We start from the raw sequence: 24,083 nt of genomic DNA, 5'->3' as shown, positions 1-24,083 counted from the left end.
GTCACATTCTCCAGATAACTTCAGGTTTTATAAAAAGAGGTGACATCTCAGCTCAGTCAATGCATTAAAGGTGTGAGGTTTGAGACTGTCTGCATCCCAATCTTGAGTTAGACTGGTTGTATTTTCAAAGTAGGGATTTATAAAATATGACATGGCTTGACTGCCTGCAGATTGCGCACTTTTTGAGGAAAACTGAATGTATCTGCAAATATAATTCTGAAAATCCGAATTCACCCCATAGACTTGTGTGTGCATAAGAGAGTGTGTGTTGGTATGCTTGGTAAAGTGTCATAATTTGGAGATGCCGGTGTTGGACTGGGGTGTACAAGGTTAAAAATCACACAACACCAGGTTATAGTCCAATAGGTTTAATTGAAAGCACTAACTTTTGGAGCGCTGTTCCATCATCAGGTGGTTGTGGAGAACACAATTGTAAGGCACAGAATTTATAGCAAAAATTTACAGTGTGATGTAACTGAAATTGTACGTAGAAAAATACCTTGATTGTTTGTTGAGTCTTTCATCTGTTCATAAACCATGATATTTTCACTTCTTTGATATGTAAATAGAGTCATAGAGATGTACAGCATGGAAACAGACCCTTCGGTCCAACCTGTCCATGCCGACCAGATATCCCAACCCAATCCACTCCCACCTGCCAGCACCCTGCCCATATCCTTCCAAACCCTTCCTATTCATATACCCATCCAAATGCCTCTTAAATGTTCTCAGGTTAACTGTAACAATTGGTGTTAGCTAACATCAATTGTTACAGTTAACCTGAAAATGTAACTTATGTAAATTTTAATAAGTTTTGCGATTTACATATGAGAAAAGTGAAACTATCATGGTATTCGAACAGATGAAAGAGTCAACAAACAATCAAGGTATTTTTCAATGTATAATTTCAGCTTCATCACACTGTAAACTTTTGTTATAAATTCTGCGTCTTATAATTGTGTCCTCCACAACCACCTGATTAAGGAGCGGTGCTCCGAACGCTAATGCTTCCAATAAAACCTGTTGGACTATAACCTGGTGTTGTGTGATTTTTAACTTGGTAAAGTGTAAGTGTGATGGAGTGTAAGGCTGTGAAAGGCTGTATTTGTGTGTGTACCTGAGAGAGACCGTGTGGATAAAAGCGAGGGGTTGCATTTTGGTAAAACAAACAAGGACAAGACTTGTACAGTAAATGGTAGGGCCCTGGGTCTTGTTGGAGAACAGAGAGACCTGTTTTTTTTTGGGGGGGGGGGTGGAGGGGAAGTTTCAGGTACATAGTTCTTTGAAAGTTTCATCACCGGTAGACAGGGTGGTTAAGGTGGTGTTTAGCACACTTGCTTTCATTTTTCACACCATTGAGTGTTGGAGTTGGGACGTCATGTTGAGGTTGTACAGGATGTTGATGAGGCCACTTTTAGTGTACTGAGTACAGTCCTGGTCGCCCTGTTATAGGAAGAATACTATTGGAGAGGGTGTGGAAAAGCTTTCCCAGGATGTTGCCAGGACTGAAGGGTTCAGGTTATAAGGAGGGGCTTGGACCTTTTTCACTGGAGCGTAGGAGGTTGAGGGTGACCTTGTAGAAATTTACAAAATCATGAAGGTTGTCGGTAAAGTGATTAGCAACTGTCTGTTCGTTTAGTGAAGGAGAATTAAAAACTAGGGGACTTTTTTTTTTAAGGTGAGAGGAGAGAGATTTTAAAAGGAACCTGAGGGATAACGTTTTTACACAGATGTTAGTTTGTGAGTGAACGAACTTCCAGAAGTGATAGACGCAGGTATAGTTACAACATTTAAAAAAACATTTGGATGGTGTAATGAAGGTGTAGGTGTATAGTGTACCTTTTGACAGAGAGGAAACGAGCAAGGACTGACTGAAAGCACAAAGCGTGCTGAATAATTTAAAAATGTAACGTTTGGTTGAAACAAATAGCTGGAGTTGTGTTGCCATGGAACAAAAAACAAATTCCAATTTGGCCAATCAGTTTAAAGTATGCTCCTGATACCAAAATCCTATCGAATTTGAATTTTACAGTTTGGAATGACACCAAACCAATGAAATGATCTGATGTTTTGGGGTATAAAACCAGACATTTTGAACAATTAGAGGGGAAACAGCAAAGACAACCAAGCAAGCACCAACAGAAGGCCAGCTGGATATCTCCCTTGAAGAGGCAGGTTCTTCCATTTCTATCATTGGGTGACCCAAATGAGACATTTTCACTGATCACTGCACAATGATCTTCCTGCTGGATTTTTTTCAGGGGGCACAGTTTCTGGTGAGAGAAATCCTGTATCCTGGGAAGGTGGGTAAATAAGAAAAACTGCTGGTAATAGCATTTTAACTGTGGAACCGCCAGCTCTTGTGGGAGGAGTGCAATCCTCAAAAACATTTTGGAGGAATACTGTTTTACTGTGAGACTGAAAACAGTTTTCCCACTGAACGTTAAACAGATACTGAGAATGTAAAACGTTATAAAGTGTGTTCCTGGGAAATGGAGGAGAATTGAACTTGCCAACATGAACCAAACTTTGCAGAGAAAGGAAATTTCCTGGGACGGAAGAGGTTGATAGCAGTCAATAATTGTCAGATTATTTGATGAAGATAACAGCTCATATGAGGTGATTACTGGGGATCCCAGAAGATTCATATAGAACTTTAAAAATCTTTAATTAGGTTTGAAACATTGTTTTGTGTTTTGATTGATAAGGTTTATCTAAAGGAAGAAATCTGCTAACTTTAAAAAAATCAAGGTTAAGGAGGGACAGATTGATTGTATGATTGAGGACAGATAAAAAGACATTTATTGACAGTGAGGTGGGAGTAGAGCTCAAAGTGATACAATTCTAAAATTTCCCTCTGTGAATGAATGGAAAACTGCTTAAAGATTGGCTCCTGGTCTTATACTTCACCAATTTAGATTGCTGGTTTGACAACTCTTGTAATCATAGAATCCCTACAGTGTGGGAGAAGGAGATTTGGCTCATCGAGTCCGCACTGACTCTCCGAAAAGCATCCCACCCAGACCCACCCCATACACATCTCTGCACACTGTGGGGCAATTTAGCACGGACTATCCACCCTAATCTGCCCATCTTTGCGACCATCGCCGGAAACTGGAGCACTGAAAGGAGGGCAAAGGAATGTGCAAATCCCACACAGACAGTCGCCAGACGGTGGGATCGAATCCGGGCCCTTGCAGTATGAGGCAGGAGCGCTAACCACTGAGCCAGCGAAATGGCTGATCTGTAAAACATTGAGAATAGCTAAAATGATGTATTTAGAAACATCAATAAAGTCTGACAGCATATTCAATTGCTTTAAAAAAAACTGTAGACATCTTTCTGAAACTTGCAGTTAAGCCACAGTTGAGAACAGGCTGTGAGGGAGGAATGACCTATTCCTAGTCTTGTGAAATTGGTTCAGAATATGTAGAAATAGAGTCATAGAATTGCAGAGCACAGAAACAAACCTTTTGGTCCACGCCGACCATATATCCTAAATTCATCTGGTGATCTGTTTGCCAGTATTTGGCTCATATCTCTCTCAACCCTTCCTATTCATATAGAGGCCTTTCCAGAACCCATCCAGAAGGCTTTTACATGTTGTAAATGTACCAGCCTTGACACACGGCCTCTGGCAGCTCATTCCATACACGTACTACGCTCTGCGTGAATATTTATCCCTTTTGTCCCTTTTAAATCTTTCCCCTCTCACCCTAAGCCGATGCCCCTCTTGTTTTGTACTTCCTCTAACCTGGGGAAAAGACAGACAAAATTGAGCAGCCAGACAAAATTCAAAAACAATAAAATGTTGAGTCTCGGGAAAACAAATTTGTGGCACCAGTCTTTTTTTCTCTCCTATTAGCATTTAGACTGAAAATATGTCATTTACACCACCTTCACAAGACAGACTACGCATGCTTCTCGGTGTCAGCAAGCACTGCGCATGTACACCGGTGTCAGCAAAATAGTGCGCATGCTCCTACCTGACAGCGGAAACAGTACGCGACGTTCTTTTGATGGACCAATAGAAAGCGCCAGAAGACCGGAAGGAGTGTGGTCTTCCTGCCATTGAGAACGCCCCTATTCTCTGAATGCGGACATTAGACCATGAATTTGTGAAGCTGTAGTTGCTGTTCTCTCTCTGAATGAAGATTGAGCTTCACCTCAGACTGCAACTTTCCTCTGTCCAACATCTGTGAGTACAACACACTCTTTTCTCACCCCCCTTTTCCATTTTATTTTTTCATTCTGGAGTTCAGTTTAGAAGGAGTTTGAACAGTTCGTCATCTTTATCAATACCTTTCACCCCGACCTCAAATTCACCTGGACCATCTCCCTTTCCAGGGAAAAAAAATTTAGATTAGATTACTTACAGTGTGGAAACAGGCCCTTCGGCCCAACAAGTCCACACCGCCCCGCCAAAGCGTAACCCACCCATACCCCTAAATCTACATCTACATCTACCCCTTACCTAACACTACGGGCAATTTAGCCGGCACATCGTTGGATTGTGGGAGGAAACCGGAGCACCCAGAGAAAACCCACGCAGACACGGGGAGAATGTGCAAACTCCACACAGTCGCCTGAGGCGGGAATTGAACCCGGGTCTCCGGCGCTGTGAGGCAGCAGTGCTAACCACTGTGCCACCGTGCCAGTTCTTGACTTGCAGCAAAGTTGGTTCAGGTCTGTGTCTTAATTGGCAAACACATGGCAAATGCAGTTACACAGTATGAAGTTATAGTCTTTCCTGTGAAATAAAAACAGAAAGGAGACGCATTGTTTAAATGGTGTTATATTGGGATGTGGAACAAATGAGAACTGCAGACGCTAGAGATCAGAGTCAAAATATGTGGCGCTGGAAAAGCACAACAGATCAGGCAGCATCCGTGGTGCAGGGCAGTCAATGTTTTGGGCAAAAACCATTCATCAGGAATGATGTGTGGACGTACAAAGGTGCTTCAGCTACCTTCTACTCAGGCTTTCTATCCCAGTCAATGCCAGTTGTCAGACAAGTGCAGCAAGCAATGAGCAAGGCAAGTGGTGTATTAGCAAGAGGAATTGAGTTCAGAAGTGGGGATGTCTTCCTGCAGTTAGGGGGTCATTGAATATATTCAAAGCTGAGCTTATCTGACTTTTGAATGTTCAAAGTAGTTATGGGGGAAGGCAAGGAAATGTTTTTTTAAATATTTTATTAGAAACTTTTTCAAATCTTTTATAAAACATCTATAGACAAAAAAGAACAATACCAAAATACAGAAAGAGAGAGGCAGTACAACAATGTCATATCATGATACTACTAATAATGAACTAACTACTATTCTACCAGAACAACTGTACCTACTTAGCTTAAACTAAACTACAATCAAATTTTAAAAATATTAAATTAAACTGAATTCAAATTAAATTACATCACATTATTTTATTCTATTTCACTTACTACAGCTCCACTGAGGGTCTCGTCCCTGGAAGCTCCAGTTATTGTACCCATATTCTTTTCCCCCAGCCTCCCTTCCCAGGGCCCCACTCGTGCCCAAACTGATTCCCATGGCATACCACGGCCCTAATCAATATTGCTAATAAGTCTGCACCCATATCATTTAGAAAGGATTGCCACGTCTTGTAAAACTGCCCTGTTCTGTGGTGCACCATATTCATGTGGTAGTCTTGGGGGAATGCTCCATCACTAGCTGACGCCACCCCGTAAGACTTGGGGTTTTTTCCAATGTCTATTTCATTAAAATGTTCTTCCTTGCATTGTGGGTAAGAATGTTACACAGTCTCTTCACATGTTTCCCCAGGAGAGGGCAAATTTGCTAACCCCAGAAGAAGAAATGCCAGATCCACTTTAACTTCAATCCCGAGAATGTCCTTCGGGTCCCTTACTATAGCACTCCAGTAAGTCTGGATCTTAAAACATGACCAATAGCAGTGTGTGAGAGTGCGTATAATAATTTTACATTTGGGACAACCTGGTGATATGCTTCTCTTGAACTTAGCTAGCCTCTCTGGCGCCATATGAGCCCTGTGTAAAATCTTCAATTTCATGGCCTGTGTTTTGTTACGTATTGAAATATTCCTTACATTTTCCCATATTTCTTTTCCATACTTCCAGTGAAGTATCATCTGAGTTCCTGATTCCACGTCCTACAGGTTCCCTCCACGTCCCCGAAGGCACGTCCCTTTTGTAAATAATACAAAGTACTGACTAAAAGAACACCAGCACACTGGAGTACTTTTTCTCCACGTCTGACCTGTAAAGCTGAGCTGGACCATTGTCTTTTTCTGCATATAACCCTTATCTGAAAGTACCGGAATAGGAACAATCCATATTTCTGACTTAGCTGGCTAAATGACATCAAGACCTCCCCCTTGAATAAATCTCCCAGACAGGAGATTCCCTTATTCTCCAATGACCGAAAGCCGGAGTCCATTGCCCCAGGTTTAAATCCTTGGGATCGCACCAATGGGGTAAACAGTGAGGTCTTAAGCCAATTGCCCTCATCTTGCCTCATTATCCTCCAGGTTTTCACCGTATTTAAAATGATTGGACTCTTACACTGCTCGGTCATGGATTTCATCTTATCCATAAATAATTAGGGAACAACGCAACTGCGAGGCCTCAACATCAAGCCAAATTGACCCTGAATAACCCCAATGCCCCGCCACCCAGATATGGGAACAAAGTGCACATTTGATGTCTCTTCAAGTCCAGAAGGTTCACCCCACTCCCTCACCCTGCGAGAGCTGCAATTTGGTAAACTTAATTCGGGTGTGCCTGCGACACCAAATAAAAGAACCGAGCCAACCGTTGAGACTCCGTAATACTCATCTGGGTAGCAACAACGGGAGCATTCTCAAGGGGTACAACAGGCTATTCGGCCTAACCATGATAACGGTAATCTCTTCCACTGCTGCAAATCCTGCTTTATCCTCTGCAGTCATTGTACATAGTTAGCTTTATACAGCTGGTAGAAGGCAGGAGTAATAAAAATTCTCAAATACAAAAATCCTTTTGACAACCGTCTAAACAGGAACTGCATTCCATCCTTCAGATCAGACACCTCCACTAATCCCCCCACCGGCATGGCTCCCGATTTTGTAAAGTTGATCCTGTAGCCCGAAAAACAGCCAAATAAATTAATTGTTTGAATCAATCGAGAAAATGACTCCTGTATCGTCATAGGCCCATTCAACAGGGAAACCTGTTCCGCCTTTATACTGGGGAGGGGCAGATTCTCCAAATTCAAACAATCTTTGTTTGGCAAAGGAGACCCTTTTTTGCCACCTGTCGAGAGCAACCCTGAGAGCTGCAGCTTGACCAGTGAAGTCCTAGTATAATACACTTCCTCAGCATCTCTTGTTGCTCCTCTCTCTGCTTCCTTCTAGTTGTTTAATATGAAATAACTAGGCCTCATAAATATGCCTCAGTGGCCTCCCACAGTATTGCCGGATTACTGTCCTTACCAGAGTTGATATCCCAGAAGACCCTGAACTTTCTTCTGATGTACTCAACGAATTTGCCATTCCTTAACAGGAATGGGTCTGTGCACCAGTGCCGTGCATCCATTCCACAACCCTTGATTTTACCATCTAAATACACTGGCACGTGGTCTGAGACAGCTATATTCCCAATTTTACAAGCCAGTGTTCTATCCAAAATATCTGATGGCATAAAAACATGTCAACTCGCGTGTGGCACTTGTGTTGGTTGGAATACAAAGTGAAGTCTCTTCCATTCAGGTGGAGGTGACCCCACACATCCACTAACCCCAACTCCTCACACTGGGGCAGCACGGTGGCTCAGTGGCTAGTTCTGCTGCCTCACAGCACCAGGGACCAAGGTCCGATTCCGGCCTTGGACGACTGTGTGTGGAGTTTGCACATTCTTCCCATCTCTGCGTGGGTTTCCTGCGGGTGCTCTGGTTTCCTGACACAGTCCAATGATGTACAGGTAAGGTGAATTGGCCATGCTAAATTGCCCATGGTGTTAGGTGCATTAGTCAGAGGGAAATGGGTCTGGGTGGATTACTCTTCAGAGGGTCAGTGTGGACTTGTTTGGCCGAAGGGCCCATTTCCACACTGTAGGGAAACTAATCAAACTAATCATGTCCACCTACTGCTTAGATCGTGCAGTCATACATGCCAGGCCCCTTGTCACCCTGTCTACCTCAGGATCTATGAGGAGATTAAAATCCCCTCCTATAATCGTGCTGTGCACCCCAAGACTCATTAATTTAGCAACTCCATCAGTTAGAAATGTAAGAGGGTACACGTTGGGGGGGTGGGGAGGAGATACACATTCAGGACGCCATACTCTTCTCCATGTAGTTGAGCTTTAAGAATGACGAACTGTCCAAGTTCGTCCTTAATTTTCTCAACTACCTGGAAAGGAAGGTTCCTTCTTATCAGTGTAGCCACTCCTCTACTCTTAGAGCTAAAGGAGAAGAATACCCTATCATAACTCCCCCACAACCCCACCCCACCTTGCCCACAGCTAACATCCTGGATCCTTCCAACTGAGGCCGTGCCCTAACCGCAAGCAATTCACAGATGAAAAAAAACACATTATTTACATTCTGAGAGTTAAAAATGGATGCCCATTTCCGCCCACCGCCACACACACACACCCCTTCTCCATACATCTTAACCACAGATATAGCCACCCCCAAACCACAACCAAAAGGTCAGCAGTTCAAACAAAAGTCCTCACATAATGCACAACTGACCAATATACTAAATAATTCCGGTTTTACATCAAGGCAGTACGGAGAAGCCGATAACCACAAAAAAAATTGAGAGAGAGAAAAGAAAAGAAGGGGCAGAAAGAACTGTACCATTGTCTGTATCGATGGCCCCATCCCGACCTGAGTCCTTGAATTCAGAGAATTCACAAAGTCCTTAGCCTTTTCTGCTGAATCAAAATGATATACCGTCCCCCCATGAGCAAAATGCAACACGGCCAGGGACCTCAAGGAACATTGAATGTTCAGATCCCTTAATTTTCTCTTAACTTCATCAAAAGCCCTTTCTCTTCTTAATTCTGGCTCCAGAGAAGTCCTGAAAAGATATTATTCTTGAGCCTTTAATGCACAAAGCCTGTGGATCTCTTCCCAGTCTTCTTGCTGTTTCAGTCACTAACTGTTTTTCTTTATAATGCAGGAGTCACACAAGGACCGTGCGGGGGCGTGGGTCCTGACCTGCACATTGCAATCCAGTGGGCCCGCTCCAAACTCAACAGGCTCGACTCCAACTCCAGCCCCAAGAACTTCAGGAACCACTTCTCCAGGATTCCAATGAGGTCTTCGCCTTCCTCATGTTCCGGAAGACCCACGAGCTGTAAGCTTTTTCTCCTTTTGTTTTCCAGGTCGTCCACTTGCTCCTGAAGGACCCGAACCTGGTTTTCCAGCGTTTGGATCCTTCCTCCTGAGACCTCCACCATGGTCCTCTCCTCCGCTGCCTATTCTCTTCGGTCCAACATTTGAATTTCCTGCTCATGCTTTTCCAGCGTGGCAGATAGTGGTTCCACCGCTGCTTCAATCTTTTCTCAGAGTTTGCTAAACTCCGAGAGTAACTACTGCTGCCCCATTAAATCCAAAGGGACTGCCCTGGGAGTTTGAGCAATGGCTCCAGGCACCCCCGATGCAGTAGGGGAGTGCCCTGCCTGCTGCACTCCTTTTGGCCCCTTTCCTTCATTTGCTTTCATCCTGGTCTTAAAGCTGTCAAACCACAATTTTAGCAGCTCCAGATGTTCACTAAGCGTCCACATTGCCATAGGATATGGCACAGAGCCCAACACAGCAGACCTCTCAGACCACGGCCATCTTGGATCTCCAAGAAATTGGTTTTCACACCCCACCAGAGAACAGCTACAGGATCATACAGCACAGAAACAGACCCTTCAGTCCAACTAGTCCATGCTATGTTCTCAAATTAAACTGGTCCATTTGCCAGTGATTGGCCCATATCCCTCCGAACCCTTCCTATTAATGTACTTATCAAAATGTCTTTTAAACATTGTTACTGTACCTGCATCCACTACTTCCTCTGGACATTGATTCCACACACAAACCACTTTCTTAAAAAAAAGGTTCTCCTCATATCTTATTAAAATCTTTCTCCTCTCACCTTCAAAATTTGCTCCCTCATCTTGAAACCCCCACCCTAGGGAAAGGATACCTGCTGGTCACCTCATCTATACCCCTCAAGATCTTATAATCCTCTATAAAGTCACCTCTCAACCTCCTACACTCCAGTGAAAAACATCTCAAACTATCCACCCAGATGTAAGTATATTCCTATCCAGTTATGATCTGTTCAGTGCTGGTGCAGGCTCGAAAAACCAAATGGTCCAACCCTGCTCCCAATTCTGTCACACTGTGTGAGACCATAAGACATGAGAACAGAAATTACACCATTCAACGCATCGAGTCTGCTCCACCATTCAATCATGGCTGATAAATTTCTCAAACTCATTCCCCTGCTTTCTCCCCATTACCTTCGATTCCCTTGATACTCAAGAAGATATCTCTCTCAGTCTTAAATATACTCGGTGACCTGGCCTCTTGTGGCAATGAATTTTATAGATTCAGCACTCTCTGGCTGAAGACATTTCTTCTTATCTCCACTCTGAAAAGTCTTCCCCTTACTCGAAGGCTGTGCCCTCAAGTTCTAGTCTCTCCTACCAATGGAGACATCTTGTCAATGTCCACTCTGTCCTGGCTGTTCAGTATTCTGTCTGTTTCAATTAGATCCCCCCCGCCCTGAGTGTGGGCCTCTTAATCAGCATGGACCAGATCCTTCAGGATGAGGTACAGAGGAATTAGTTTCAGCAAAGTGAGAGTCTGAGGGATGGAGATTTTCAGCTTTCTGGGAATGAGAGAGGAAAGAAAGTTTGACATAAATTAGAATTGATTAGGTAGGCTGATGGGCCAAGGAGTGGCAGATGGAGTTTAATTTAGATGAGTATGAGATTTATCGCTTTGGTAAGGCAAATCAGGGCAGGACTTATACACCCAATTCTAAGGTCCTGGGGAGTGAAGCAGAACAAAAAGACCTTGGAGAGCAGGTTCATAGTTCCTTGAAAGTGGAGTCGCAAGTGGATCAATAGACAAGAGATGCAGGAGTAGGCCATTCAGCCCTTCGACCTGCACCGCCATTCAATATGATCATGGCTGATCATTCCCAATCAGTATCCTGTTCCAGCCTTATCTCCATAACCCTTGACTCCACTATCTGTAAGAGCTCTATCCAATTCTTTCTTAAATGAATCCAGAGACTGGGCCTCCACTGCCCTCTGGGGCAGAGCATTCCACACAGCCACCACTCTCTGGGTGAAGTAGTTTCTCCTCATCTCTGTCCTAAATGGTCTACCCCATATTTTTAAGTTGTGTCCTCTGGTTCGGCACTCCCCCATCAGCGGAAATATGTTTCCTCCTGCCAGAGTGTCCAATCCTTTCATAATCCTATACGTTTCAATCAGATCCCCTCTCAGTCTTCTAAACTCAAGGGTATACAAGCCCAGTCGCTTCAGTCTTTCCGTGTAAGGCAATCCTGCCATTCCAGGAATTGACCTCGTGAACCTACGCTGCACTCCCTCAATAGCCAGAATGTCTTTCCTCAAATTTGGAGACCAGAACTGTACACAGTACTCCAGGTGTGGTCTCACCAGGGCCTGGACAGCTGCAGAAGCAACTCTTTGCTTCTATACTCAATCCCTCTTGTTATGAAGGCCAGCATGCTATTAGCCTTCTTCATGACCTGCTGTACCTGCATGCTTGCCTTCATTGACTGGTGGACAAGAACACCCAGATCTCTCTGTATTGCCCCTTTACCTAATTTGATACCATTGAGGTAGTAATCTGCCTTCCTGTTCTTGCCACCAAAGTGGATAACCATACATTTATCCACATTAAACTGCATCTGCCATGCATCTGCCCACTCACCCAACTTGTCCAGGTCACCCTGTAATCTCCTAACATCCTCATCACATTTCACCCTACCACCCAGCTTTGTATCATCAGCAAATTTGCTAATGTTATTGCTGATACCATCTTCTATATCATTTACATATATTGTAAAAAGCTGCGGTCCCAGCATGGATCCCTGCGGTACCCCACTGGTCACTGCCTGCCATTCCGAAATGGAGCCGTTAATCACTACCCTTTGTTTCCTATTAGCCAACCAATTCTCTATCCAATCTAGTACTTTGCCCCCAATACCGTATCAGATAATGAAGGAGCTGTTTGGTATGCTTTCCTCCATTGGTCAGTACATTGAGTTAGACCATGTTTTGGAATACCACACATAATTCTGATCTCCCTGCTGCAGGAAAGATGTTTTGATACTTGAAAGAGTTCAGAAAGAATTTACAAGGCTGTTGCCAGAGTTGGAAGGTTTGAGCTCCAGGGAAAGGCTGAATAGACTGGGTCTATTTTCCCTGGAGTGTTGGAGGCTGAGGGGTGACGTTATAGAAGTTCATAAGGGGGATGGATATGATGCATAACCAAGATCTTTTCCCAAGGATATGTGAGTCCAAAAGTATAGGGCAGAGGTTTGAGATGAGCGGGGGAAGATTTAAAAATAATCTGAGGGGAAACTTCCTCACAAAGATGGTGATATCTCTGTGGAATGAGCTGCCAAAGGAAGTGATGGAGGCTAGTACAATTACAACATATTAAAAGGCATCTGGATGGGTTCATAAATAGGAAGGGTTTTGAGGGATATGGGCCAAATGCGACTGGATTAATTTAGGATATCTGGTCGGCACCATTGATTGGGCCGAAGGGTCTGTTTCTGTGCTATATGACTCTAATCGTCTTCAGTGAAAGTAGAAGTGTGGTTGTGAAGACTAGACTTCCAGAGTAGTTTTCAAAGATGTTTTGCCCTGACTGGGAGCAGAAGTTACAATGAAATATTTCATTTGTGAGACAGCAACTGAGTGAGGGAGCACATCTGGGATTCTGGTGGAAAGTGGGAATTCATTGCACTGTGGGGATGAAGTGCTTTCAGGTTTACTGGCAGTAAGGACAGTGTGCTGAGTGGAGAACCTAGTGAAGGGTTAGGTGGGTTTTTGTTTTAAACTGCTCATTTCATTCAGCCTTCAACATTGTATTTCCAACGCTGTCCATTGGTGGGAGCGGTGAATCAGTAACTGGTATCGTTAGAAGCCTTACGATTTTCAGTACTGCAGGTATTGCATTGTTTCATCAGCATTGTAAAGGTTACAGGCAGCAGTGGGAGGTGTGGGCTGGATTCACGAGAAATGATTAAGCAGTTACAGAACACACATCCGAGAGGGCAGGGGGGGACTTGTCTTTCCATTTGCAGAAAGTCGGAGGTTCTGGGAGCTGTCATCTAGAGTGCACACCACCTTGGTAAATCATTGAAGCCCTACAGTGTGGAATCAGGCCATTCAGCCCATAAAGGCAATGCTGATCCCTCTGAAGAGCATGCCACATAGACCCAGCCCAACTATCCTGTCCTGTCGTTTCTGCTGGTGAATTAGACTAGGATGAGGGGACATGGCCTTAAGATGAGGGAGAGTAGATTTAGGACAGAGATGAGGAAGAACTGTTTTTCCTGGAATGTGGTGAATCTATGGAATTCTCTGCCCAAGGAAGCAGTAGCAGCAGCTTTAAGTATATTCAGGATACAGTTGGCTGGGTTATTGCATTGTTGGGAATTAAAGAGTAGTTGGGACAATGCAGATAGGAGGAGCTGAGATGATGACCTTAATGAATGGCAGAGCAGGCTGGATGGGCCAAATTGCCTACTCCTGCTTCCATTACTGTGAAACTATAACTGCATTTCCCATGGCTAACCCACCTAACCTGCACATCCCTGGGCACAATGGGCAATTTAGCATGGCCAATCCAAATCAAGGCCGGTGAGCAGTGTGGTGATGTGGAAAATGAACGTTAGGGACAAGGAGGATAAATGTACCAACAATCAAAGCTGGATTCAAAAGATCACGAAAAATAAAAGTAAAAGCTGAATGTGTGCTGATTAGTTAGAATTGACAGTGGGGCAGTCTGTAATGTCTGCAAAAACAGCAAGTAAGTTAAAGCTTTATCAGTATTTCCTTTTACAGAGTTTGCATTTCAGAACCAGAATTGGCTACTCAAAAGCATCAAAAAGTCTCAAAATGCAATTAAATTCGATCCATACCAGCTAAGCACTAAGAGTTAATTTTCTACTGGATTCAACAGCCTCAGCACTAAAATGGTGTCTCTCTCTAGTGTCCTTTTTAACTCTCAGGGTTTTGTAACAGCAAAGATTTATTTTCTCTGTGACTGCCCTGCTTGCAAGGGGTATAAGAATCCATTATAATTGACAGCAACTGACCGTTAATTACAAAGTTTTTGATAGTACCGGGTTTCGTTTCAGGGTCAGAATCAAACACTGTCATTAATTTCACAATAGAACGGTAGTGAATGTTATCACTTGGTGTCCTGTTCATACAGATTCACCGATGTTAAGGCAAACGTTCTTAATTGTCTTAGAGCATCCTGTTATCACTTGGTCAGCCCAGGTGTCCCTATCTTTTACATTCTTTAAGATGCCCCCCTTTTCTGAGCCTTGTTGTCTGTCTATTTTCTAGTGTAATAAATGTGTTCTATAATTCAGCATTACATTTAGTCTAAATGTTTAAAGACCAGTTTTAAGGCTATAGACCTTCTCAGTGACAATGATGACTTTTGTAATCTCTTTTTACAGAGTATTTGATCTGAAAACTGAAGTTTAAAAATCAACAGATGAAGGGCTTCTGCCCAAAACGCCGACTCTCCTGCTCCTCAGATGCTGCCTGACCTGGTGTGCTTTTCCACACTTTTTGACTCTGACTCTCTAGTGTCTGCTGTCCTCAATTTCAAGTCAATGTTTGACAGTCATTCAGTCCATTGGGACTGGAACGAGTTTTGACTAAGATTCTTGGTCCCTGTTTCAGTACGTTTTCAGCATCAGTGGGACTGAATGAGAGACCCTACTGTTACAGCGTACTGAGTGTGGAACCTAAAACAGTTATCCAGCCTGTAAAGAGGAATTCACGGCAGGGAGGGACTGTACACGTGTTTGTGTGCCGCTGAAGCTTCAGCCATGGAGAAACCCGAGGAATCCCGCCCCGTGGAGAAACCTTGGAAGTGTGGCGACTGTGGGAAAGGCTTCCATGTCCCGTCTGTCCTGGAGGCTCATCAGCGCAGTCACACTGGGGTCAGGCCATTCTCCTGCCCAGAGTGCGGGAAGGGGTTCAGCAATTCCTCTGCCCTAATGAAGCACCAGCGGGTCCACACCGGGGAGAGGCCATTCGCCTGCCCAGAGTGTGGGAAGGGGTTCAGCAGTTCCTCCGCCTTGCTGACCCACCGGCGGGTCCACACAGGGGAGAAGCCTTTCAGTTGCCCTGAGTGTGGGAAGGCCTTCACCCAGGCCTTTTCCCTGCTGAGGCACCAGAGTGTCCACACAGGGGAGAGGCCATTCTCCTGCCCAGAGTGTGGGAAGGGGTTCAGCGATTCCTCCGCCTTGCTGACCCACCAGCGGGTCCACACAGGGGAGAAGCCTTTCAGCTGCCCTGTGTGGGGGAAGGCCTTCACCCATGCCTCCAACCTGCTGACCCACCGGTGGGTCCATAGCAGGGACAGGCCATTCAGTTGCCCCGAGTGTGGGAAGGCCTTCAGCAATTTCTCCCACGTGCTGATCCACCGACGGGTCCACACCGGGGAGAGGCCATTCACTTGTCCTGAGTGCGGAAAGGCCTTCAGCAATTCCTCTGACTTACTGAAGCACCAGCGGGTTCACACTGGGGAGAGGCCCTTCAGCTGCCCTGAGTGCGGGAAGGCCTTCACCCAGGCCTGCAACTTGCAGAGACACCAGCGCTCCCAACAATCGGATTCTGCCGGTGAGGCTGCTGTGGGTCACCCCCAGGACTGAACCTCCTGCCCAGTCTGACAGTAGGAGAGTTGGTGGGCTTGTTTTGTTTTCTGCTGGACTGCACCCACTCCCACGGTGGCTCAGTGGTGAGTAGCATTGCCTCACAGTGCCAGGGACCCGGCTTTGATTCCACTGTTGGGGCAACTATCTGTGTGGAGTTTGCACATTCTCCTTCTGTGCCTGCGTGGGTTTTCTCTGGGTGTTCAGGTTTCCTCCCACAGTCCAAAGGTGTGCAGGTAGGGTGGATTGGCGAAGCTAAATTGTCCTAGTGTTCAGGGATGTGTAGGTGTGGTGCATTAGTTAGGGGAAATGTCGAGTCATAGGGTAGGGAAATGGGTCTGGGTGGGTTACTCTTCAGAGGGTCAGTTTGAACTTGTTGGGCTGAAGGACCTGTGTCCACACTTTAGGGATTCTGTGATTCTATGAACTTTGATCTATTGGGCGCTACTGCTCGTTGAGCCCAGTACTGCACCTTCCCACTGAAACAATCTGCACAAACCAAAGCCTGTGAGACCATCAAAGCAGAAGTTAGGCCATTCAGCCGATCGAGTCTGCTCTGCCATTCGTTAGAGACAAAAACAAACTGCAAATGCTGGAATCCAAAGTAGACAAACAGGAGGCTGGGAGAACACAGCAAGCCAAGCAGCACCAGCAGTGAAGTCAGTGTTTCAGGTATTAATCCAAATCATTGAATTCTCGACCAGAAATGATTTCCCAGGATGTTGCTGAGAGTTTGGGCTACAGGGAGAGGTTGAATAGACTGGGGCTGTTTTCCCTGGAGTGTCAGAGGTTGAGGGGTGACCTTATATGGGTTTATAAAATCATGAGGAGTATGGATAGAGCAAATAACAAGGTCATTTCCCTGGAGGTTGGGCAGTCCAGAACCAGAGGGTTTATGGTGAGAGGGGAAAGATTTAAATGGGACATAAAGGGCAACCTTTTCATACAGAGGGTGACACATGGATGGAATGAGCTGCCAGAAGATGTGGTGGAGGCTGGTACAATGACAGCCTTTAAATAGCATCTGGATGGGGACATGAATAGGAATGGTTGAGAGGGATATAGGCCAAGTGCTCGAAACTGACCCTTTGGTCCAACCCATTCATGCTGACCAGATATCCTAAATTAATCTAGTCCCATTTGCCAGCACCCCTCGAAACTCTTCCTGTTCATACACCCATCCAGGTGCCTTTTGATTAGATTCCCTACAGCGTGGAAACAGGCCCTTTGGCCCAACAAGTCCTCACTGACCCTCCGAAGAGTAACCCACACTAACACGACAGGCAACTTAGCATGGTCCTCAAGGGACAAGTTTTCACACAGAGGGTGGTGCATGTACAGAATGAGCTGCCAGGGGAAGTAGTGGAGGCTGGTACAATGACAACATTTAAAAAGCATCTGGATGGGTATATGAGCTAAATGCTGACAAATGGGAGTAGATTAAATGTTGGATGTCTGGTCAGTATGGACGAGTTGTACCGAAGGGTCTGTTTCAGTGCTGTACATCTCTATGACTAGGCCTCTCGGGTTCACACACAAAGAATCTGTCAGTAACGTTGGGTTTCAGTGTTCGTTGAAGCAATGTGGTATCTTTTAGAGACTTCAAGTCAAAAGAGATGCACAACAGGGAAACAGACCCTTCAGTCCAACTCGTCCATGCTGACTGCATATCCCAAATTAATCTCATCCCATTTGCCAGCACTAGTCCGTATCCCTCTAAACTCTTCCTATTCATGTTCCAATCCAGATGCCTTTTAAATGTTGAAATTGTACCAGCCTCCACCACTTCCTCTGGCAGCTCATTACATACATACACCACTCTCTCCGTGAAAAGGTCTCCCCTCAGGTCCCTTTTAAATCTTTTCCCCCTCATCCTAAACCTCTAGTTTTGGATTCCCCATCCTGGGGAAAAGATTTTGACTATTTACCCGATCTGTGCCCCTCATAATTTTATTAATATCTACCAGGTCACTCCTCAGCCTCTGATGTTCCAGGGAAAAATACCTGCAACTTATTCAATCTCTCCCTGTAACTCAAACCCTCCAACCTCCGAACCATCCATTTAAATCTTTTCTGAACCCTTTCAAGTTTCACTACATCCTTCCTAGAGACACAATTTGCAGGTGTTCAGTGTTATGGACCAGGCCAGATCCCCTCAAAACATTCTAGGAAGGTAGCCCAGACCCTAACCTTTTTTAGTTGTTTTAGGCAGAGGTATCTCAGGAGTGATGTTGCTGGTCAAATCACTTGGCTTCCAGGAAAACAATTTATTTACACACCGCCGAATGAAACCTTTGTGACCACTCCATTGACCTGTGTTGCCACCTTCAGGGTCCAATCGCCTGAACACCCAGATCTCTAACTCCCCCTCGAGAGAGCCAAGAATCCTCAGTTCTATTGAGGGGGGGAAATTGGATGTCAGTCATCTCTGTATTAGAGAATGTATCATTTAAATAAAACTGAGAAGGGCATTCCTGACAGAAGATTCAACAGAAGGTGGCACAGAATATTCCAAGAGACACGTAACCTGGCTGTAATCTGAGAGACTAAATTCTATTTTTTGTTATGAGAGGGAATCATATTTATTGGATCAGCATATCACGAGAATCTTGTTTTATTCCGGAACAGTCAGTAGTTAGAAGGGATTTATTCGGTTTGTTAATAGTTTAGTTTATCTGTTCACGGTTACTGTTGGATAAATAAATGGATTTTTGTTGAGTGTCAGGGATTTATTTTTGAACATTAGAGCAGGTTACACCACTTTTCACATTAATTTGACAGATTATAGGATGATGCGCTTCTCTTTGGGTGTTTCGGTTTGAGATCTCTGGTGGGGTGGGAGTTGGTGTCAGCTTTCCCTTTCTAACAGTATTGACGTGATGTTATGCTGAATGCAGTGGAGTCAATATTAATCCCAGCCTCTTGCTCTGGTTGTGGGTGAATCGCCTTAATTTGGTCACTGACTCAGAAACAACACACAGAACCAACTGCTGAAACAATCATTCACACTTCATTGCACGTAGCAACCAAAACTAAAAACCCTCAAGTCAGCAAGTTCAGTCTCACGGCTGCCACCCTCCCCCCACCCGGCTATCACCTGATTGCTGGCAGAATTTAACCAAGTTTCCATCGACAGTGCCCATTTCTGGAAGGGTCAAGGGGTTTGACGCAATATTGTTCTTCCAATACTGCTACTGCATCGTTCTGGAGTGAGAACGTAGAACAATACAGCACAGTTCAGACCCTTCAACCCTCGATGTTGTATCAGCCTTTTATCCAACTTGAAGATGAGACTAGCCTGCACACCCCTCAATTTACTGCCATCCATGTGCTTGTTCAGCAGTCGCTTAAATGTCCTTAAATGTATCTGACTCTCATTCCAACCCTGGAAGTGCATTCCATGCACTCACCATTCAGAGTAAAAAACCTACCTCTGACATCTCCCCTAAACCTTCTTCAAATTACCTTAAAATTATGCCCTGTCATTTCTGACCTGGGGAAAAAGTCTCTAGCTATTTGTTCTATCTATGCCTCTCAACATATAGTACACCTCTATAAAGTCACCTCTCATCCTTCTTCGCTCCAATGAGAAAGGCCCTCGCTCCCCCAACCTAAGACATCCCCTCCATTCCAGGCAGCATCGAGGTAAATCTCCTCTGTCCCCTCTCTCAGCTTACACAGCTTCCTGTTGTGGGTCTGTTCGCCGAGCTGGGAATTTGTGTTGCAGACATTTCGTCCCCTGTCTAGGTAACATCCTCAGTGCTTGGCAGCCTCCTGTGAAGCGCTTCTGTGATGTTTCCTCTGGCACTTTCCCACATCTTTCCTAAAATTAGGTGACTAAAAGTGAACACAATATTCCAAGTGTGATCTAACCAGTACTCCATACAGCTGCAGCATAACCTTGCAGCTCTTAAGCTCAAACTCCCTGCTAATGAAAGCCAACACAGCGTACACCTTCGTAACAACCTTCTCAACATGGGTGGCAACTTTGAGCGATCTATGGACTTGGACTCCAAGATCCCTCTGTTCCACCACATGGTCAAGAATCCTGCCTTTAACTCCATAGGTTGAACAAACAGAGGAGTTTGGTGAAATGAGAATCATTAGATAAATGCTATTGAGCGAACTGATGGTGCTATGGGCTGGCAAACCTCTGGGTATAGGTGGATTTCATCATAGAATTTTAAAAGTGGCTAATGAGTTCATATTTGAATTAATGTTAATTTTCCAAGATTTATTAGATTCAGGCAAGTTTTCCTCAGACTGGAGAGTAACATATTTAATACTTCTGTTCTCGAAGGGAAAGATACATCATGGAAAATGTGGTCCCTTGAGTCTATGGCAATTAAACATGTGTTTTTGAATCAATTAAGGAGATTATAACCACCATGTCAAAAAGCTCATGGTAATTGAAAAGAATCAGCATGCTAATATGAAAACGAAATGTTGTTTCACCAATTTATTCATAGAATTCCGAGAGGGTGGAAAGAGACCATTTGGCCGATCAAGTCCTGCACCAACCCTCAAGTGCATCCCACCCAGATCCAGACTGCCACCCTACTCCCGGAATCCTGCATTTAGCATGGCTAACTCACCTAGCTTGTACATCCAAGGACATTATGCAATCCAGCATAGCTACTCCACCCAACCTACACATCTTTGGACTGTGGAGCCCCCAGTGGAAACTCACAAAGACATAGACAGAACAAGCAAACTCCAGATCGTCGACTCAAGGCTGAAATCAAGTAGGTGTCTCTGGCCGTGAGAGGGAGCCACTGTGCCACCATGCTGTCCTCAAGGAATTATTTAAAAGAGTATGTAAATTGGAGCCTGTGGATATACTGAACTTGAATATCCTAAAGGTGTTTGACATGTTTTCACAAAAAGCATATTGCACAGAGGAGCTCATGGTGTAAAGTATAGTTATAGAACATCAACTGACTGGCAGAAAACAGAATATGCAAAAATGGTTCTTTTGTCAAATTGTCTGTATATGACAATGTATGGTGGGGTTCCAACAGGCATCTCTGCTGGCTCCTCAACTTTCTACAATGACTTACAGGAGGGGATCAAAGGTATGTGGTTACATTTGCAGGCAACACAAAGATAGATGGAGATGTACATTGTGGGGATGACATATCAATTGTGCAGATTGATAGATTGGTTAAATAAATAAGCCAAACTCTTGCAAGTGGTGTACAACATGGTAAAATGCAATTTGTTACCTACTTGGAGAACAACTGCATAATTCTGAGATGCAGAGGGATCCGGGGGCCTTGCAAATAAGTCACAAGTTAGAATGCAAGCACAGCAAGTGATTAGAAAGGCCAATGACATAAATGTTAGGCGATTATGCCTCAGTTACAGAGCAATGGTGGGACTACATCTTGAACACGTGCTCAGTTTTGATATCCTTAACTAAGGAAGAATGAAAATGCATTAAAAGGCAATTCACAGAAGTTAAACTAGATTGACACCCACAATGAACATGGATTAGTGGTGCTGGAAGAGCACAGCAGTTCAGGCAGCATCCAACGAGCAGCGAAATCGACGTTTCGGGCAAAAGCCCTTCATCAGGAATAAAGGCAGTGAGCCTGAAGCATGGAGAGATAAGCTAGATGAGGGTGGGGGTGGGGAGAGAGTAGCATAGAGTACAATGGGTGAGTGGGGGAGGAGATGAAGGTGATAGGTCAAGGAGGAGAGGGTGGAGTGGATAGGTGGAAAAGAAGATAGGCAGGTCGGATAAGTCCGGACAAGTCAAGGAGACAGTAACTGAGCTGGAAGTTTGGAGCTAGGATGAGGTGGGGGAAGGGGAAATGAGGAAGCTGTTGAAGTCCACATTGATGCCCTGGGGTTGAAGTGTTCCGAGGCAGAAGATGAGGCGTTCTTCCTCCAGGCGTCTGGTGGTGAGGGAGCGGCGGTGAAGGAGGCCCAGGACCTCCATGTCCTCGGCAGAGTGGGAGGGGGAGTTGAAATGTTGGGCCACGGGGCGGTTTGGTTGATTGGTGCGGGTGTCTCGGAGATGTTCCCTAAAGCGCTCTGCTAGGAGGCGCCCAGTCTCCCCAATGTAGAGGAGACCACATCGGGAGCAACGGATACAATAAATGATATTGGTGGATGTGCAGGTGAAACTTTGATGGATGTGGAAGGCTCCTTTAGGGCCTTGGATAGAGGTGAGGGAAGAGGTGTGGGCACAGGTTTTACAGTTCCTGCGGTGACAGGGGAAAGTGCTAGAATGGGAGGGTGTGTCGTAGGGGGGGTGTGGACCTGACCAGGTAGTCACGGAGGGAACGGTCTTTACGGAAGGCGTAAAGGGGTGGGGAGGGAAATATATCCCTGGTGGTGGGGTCTTTTTGGAGGTGGCAGAAATGTCGGTGGATGATTTGGTTGATGCGAAGGTTTGTAGGGTGGAAGGTGAGCACCAGGGGCGTTCTGTCCTTGTTACGGTTGGAGGGGTGGGGTCTGAGGGCGGAGGTGCGGGATGTGGACGAGATGCGTTGGAGGGCATCTTTAACCACGTGGGAAGGGAAATTGCGGTCTCTAAAGAAGGAGGCCATCTGGTGTGTCCTATGGTGGAACTGGTCCTCCTGGGAGCAGATACGGCGGAGGCGGAGAAATTGGGAATACGGGATGGCATTTTTGCAAGAGATAGGGTGGGAAGAGGTGTAATCCAGGTAGCTATGGGAGTCAGTGGGTTTGTAAAAATTGTCAGTGTCAAGTCGGTTGTCACTAATGGAGATGGAGAGGTCCAGGAAGGGGAGCGAGGTGTCAGAGATGGTCCAGGTAAATTTAAGGTCAGGGTGGAATGTGTTGGTGAAGTTGATGAATTGCTCAACCTCCTCGCGGGAGCACGAGGTGGCGCCAATGCAGTCATTCAATATAGCGGAGGAAGAGGTGGGGAGTGATGCCGGTGTAATTACGGAAGATCAACTGTTCTACATAGCCAACAAAGAGACAGGCATAGCTGGGGCCCATACGTGTGCCCATGGCTACGCCTTTGGTCTGGAGGAAGTGGGAGGATTCAAAGGAGAAATTGTTAAGGGTGAGGACCAGTTCGGCCAAACGAATGAGAGTGTCGGTGGAAGGGTACTGTTGGGGACGTCTGGAGAGGAAAAAACGGAGGGCTTGGAGGCCCTGGTCATGGCGAATGGAGGTGGAGAGGGATTGGATATCCATGGTGAAGATAAGGCGTTGGGGGCCGGGGAAACGGAAGTCTTGGAGGAGGTGGAGGGCGTGGGTGGTGTCTCAAACGTATGTGGGGAGTTCCTGGACTAGGGGGGATAGGACAGTGTCAAGGTAGGTAGAGATGAGTTCAGTGGGGCAGGAGCATGCTGAGACAATGGGTCGGCCAGGGTGGTCAGGCTTGTGGATCTTGGGAAGGAGGTAGAACCGGGCAGTGCGGGGTTCCCGGACGACGAGGTTGGAAGCTTTGGGTGGGAGATCTCCTGAGGTGATGAGGTTCTGTATGGTCTGGGAGATGATGGTTCAGTGATGGGGGGTGGGGTCATGGTCAAGGGAGCAGGAGGAAGAGGTGTCCTCGAGTTGGCGTTTGGCTTCAGCGGTGTAGAGGTCAGTGCGCCAGACTACCACTGCGCCCCCTTTATCCGCTGGCTTGATGGTGAGGTTGGGATTGGAGTAGAGGGATTGGAGGGCTGCGCGTTGTGAGGGTGAGGGGTTGGAGTGGGGGAAGGGGGAACGACAGGTTGAGGCGGTTAATGTCCCGGCGGCAGTTGGAAATGAAGAGGTCGAGGGCAGGTAATAGGCCAGTGCGGGGTGTCCAGGTGGATGCAGTGTGTTGGAGGTGGGCGAAGGGGTCCTCGGAAGGTGGGCAGGAGTCCTGATTGTGAAAGTAAGCTCGGAGGCGGAGGCAACGGAAGAATTGTTCGATGTCACGTCGTGTATTAAATTCATTGATGCGTGGACGGAGGGGGATGAAGCTGACTCCTTTGCTGAGGACTGATCGTTCGTCCTCAGTGAGTGGGAGGTCTGGAGGGATGGTGAAAACTTGGCAGGGCCGGGAGCTGGGATCTGGTGTGGGTGTGGAGCTGGGAGTGGGGTCGGAGCCAGTACCTGGAGTGGGTGTGATGGTGGGGGGAATGGGGGTGGAGGCATGAGCTGGGGTAATGTTGCCCTCGGGGTTCTGGGGTGTGGGGATAGTG

At 45.8% G+C, this 24,083-nt stretch overlaps 1 protein-coding gene across 1 annotated transcript in view; it reads left to right on the top strand.

Annotated features, from left to right (window-relative positions):
• The window catches only part of LOC140460055 (uncharacterized), a 92,170-nt gene extending 73,527 nt beyond the window's left edge, over positions 1-18,643 (top strand). Inside the window, exon 6 of the mRNA XM_072554462.1 lies at positions 15,039-18,643. Within this exon, the coding sequence (XP_072410563.1) occupies positions 15,039-15,924 (886 nt within the window). The 3' untranslated portion in view covers positions 15,925-18,643. The remainder of the gene's footprint in view (positions 1-15,038) is intronic.
• Positions 18,644-24,083: the final 5,440 nt, after the last annotated feature.

Source organism: Chiloscyllium punctatum, chromosome 36 (genome assembly GCF_047496795.1).
Source record: "Chiloscyllium punctatum isolate Juve2018m chromosome 36, sChiPun1.3, whole genome shotgun sequence".
Taxonomy (NCBI): Eukaryota; Metazoa; Chordata; class Chondrichthyes; order Orectolobiformes; family Hemiscylliidae; genus Chiloscyllium; species Chiloscyllium punctatum.
This window is presented reverse-complemented; position numbering and strand designations above follow the sequence as displayed.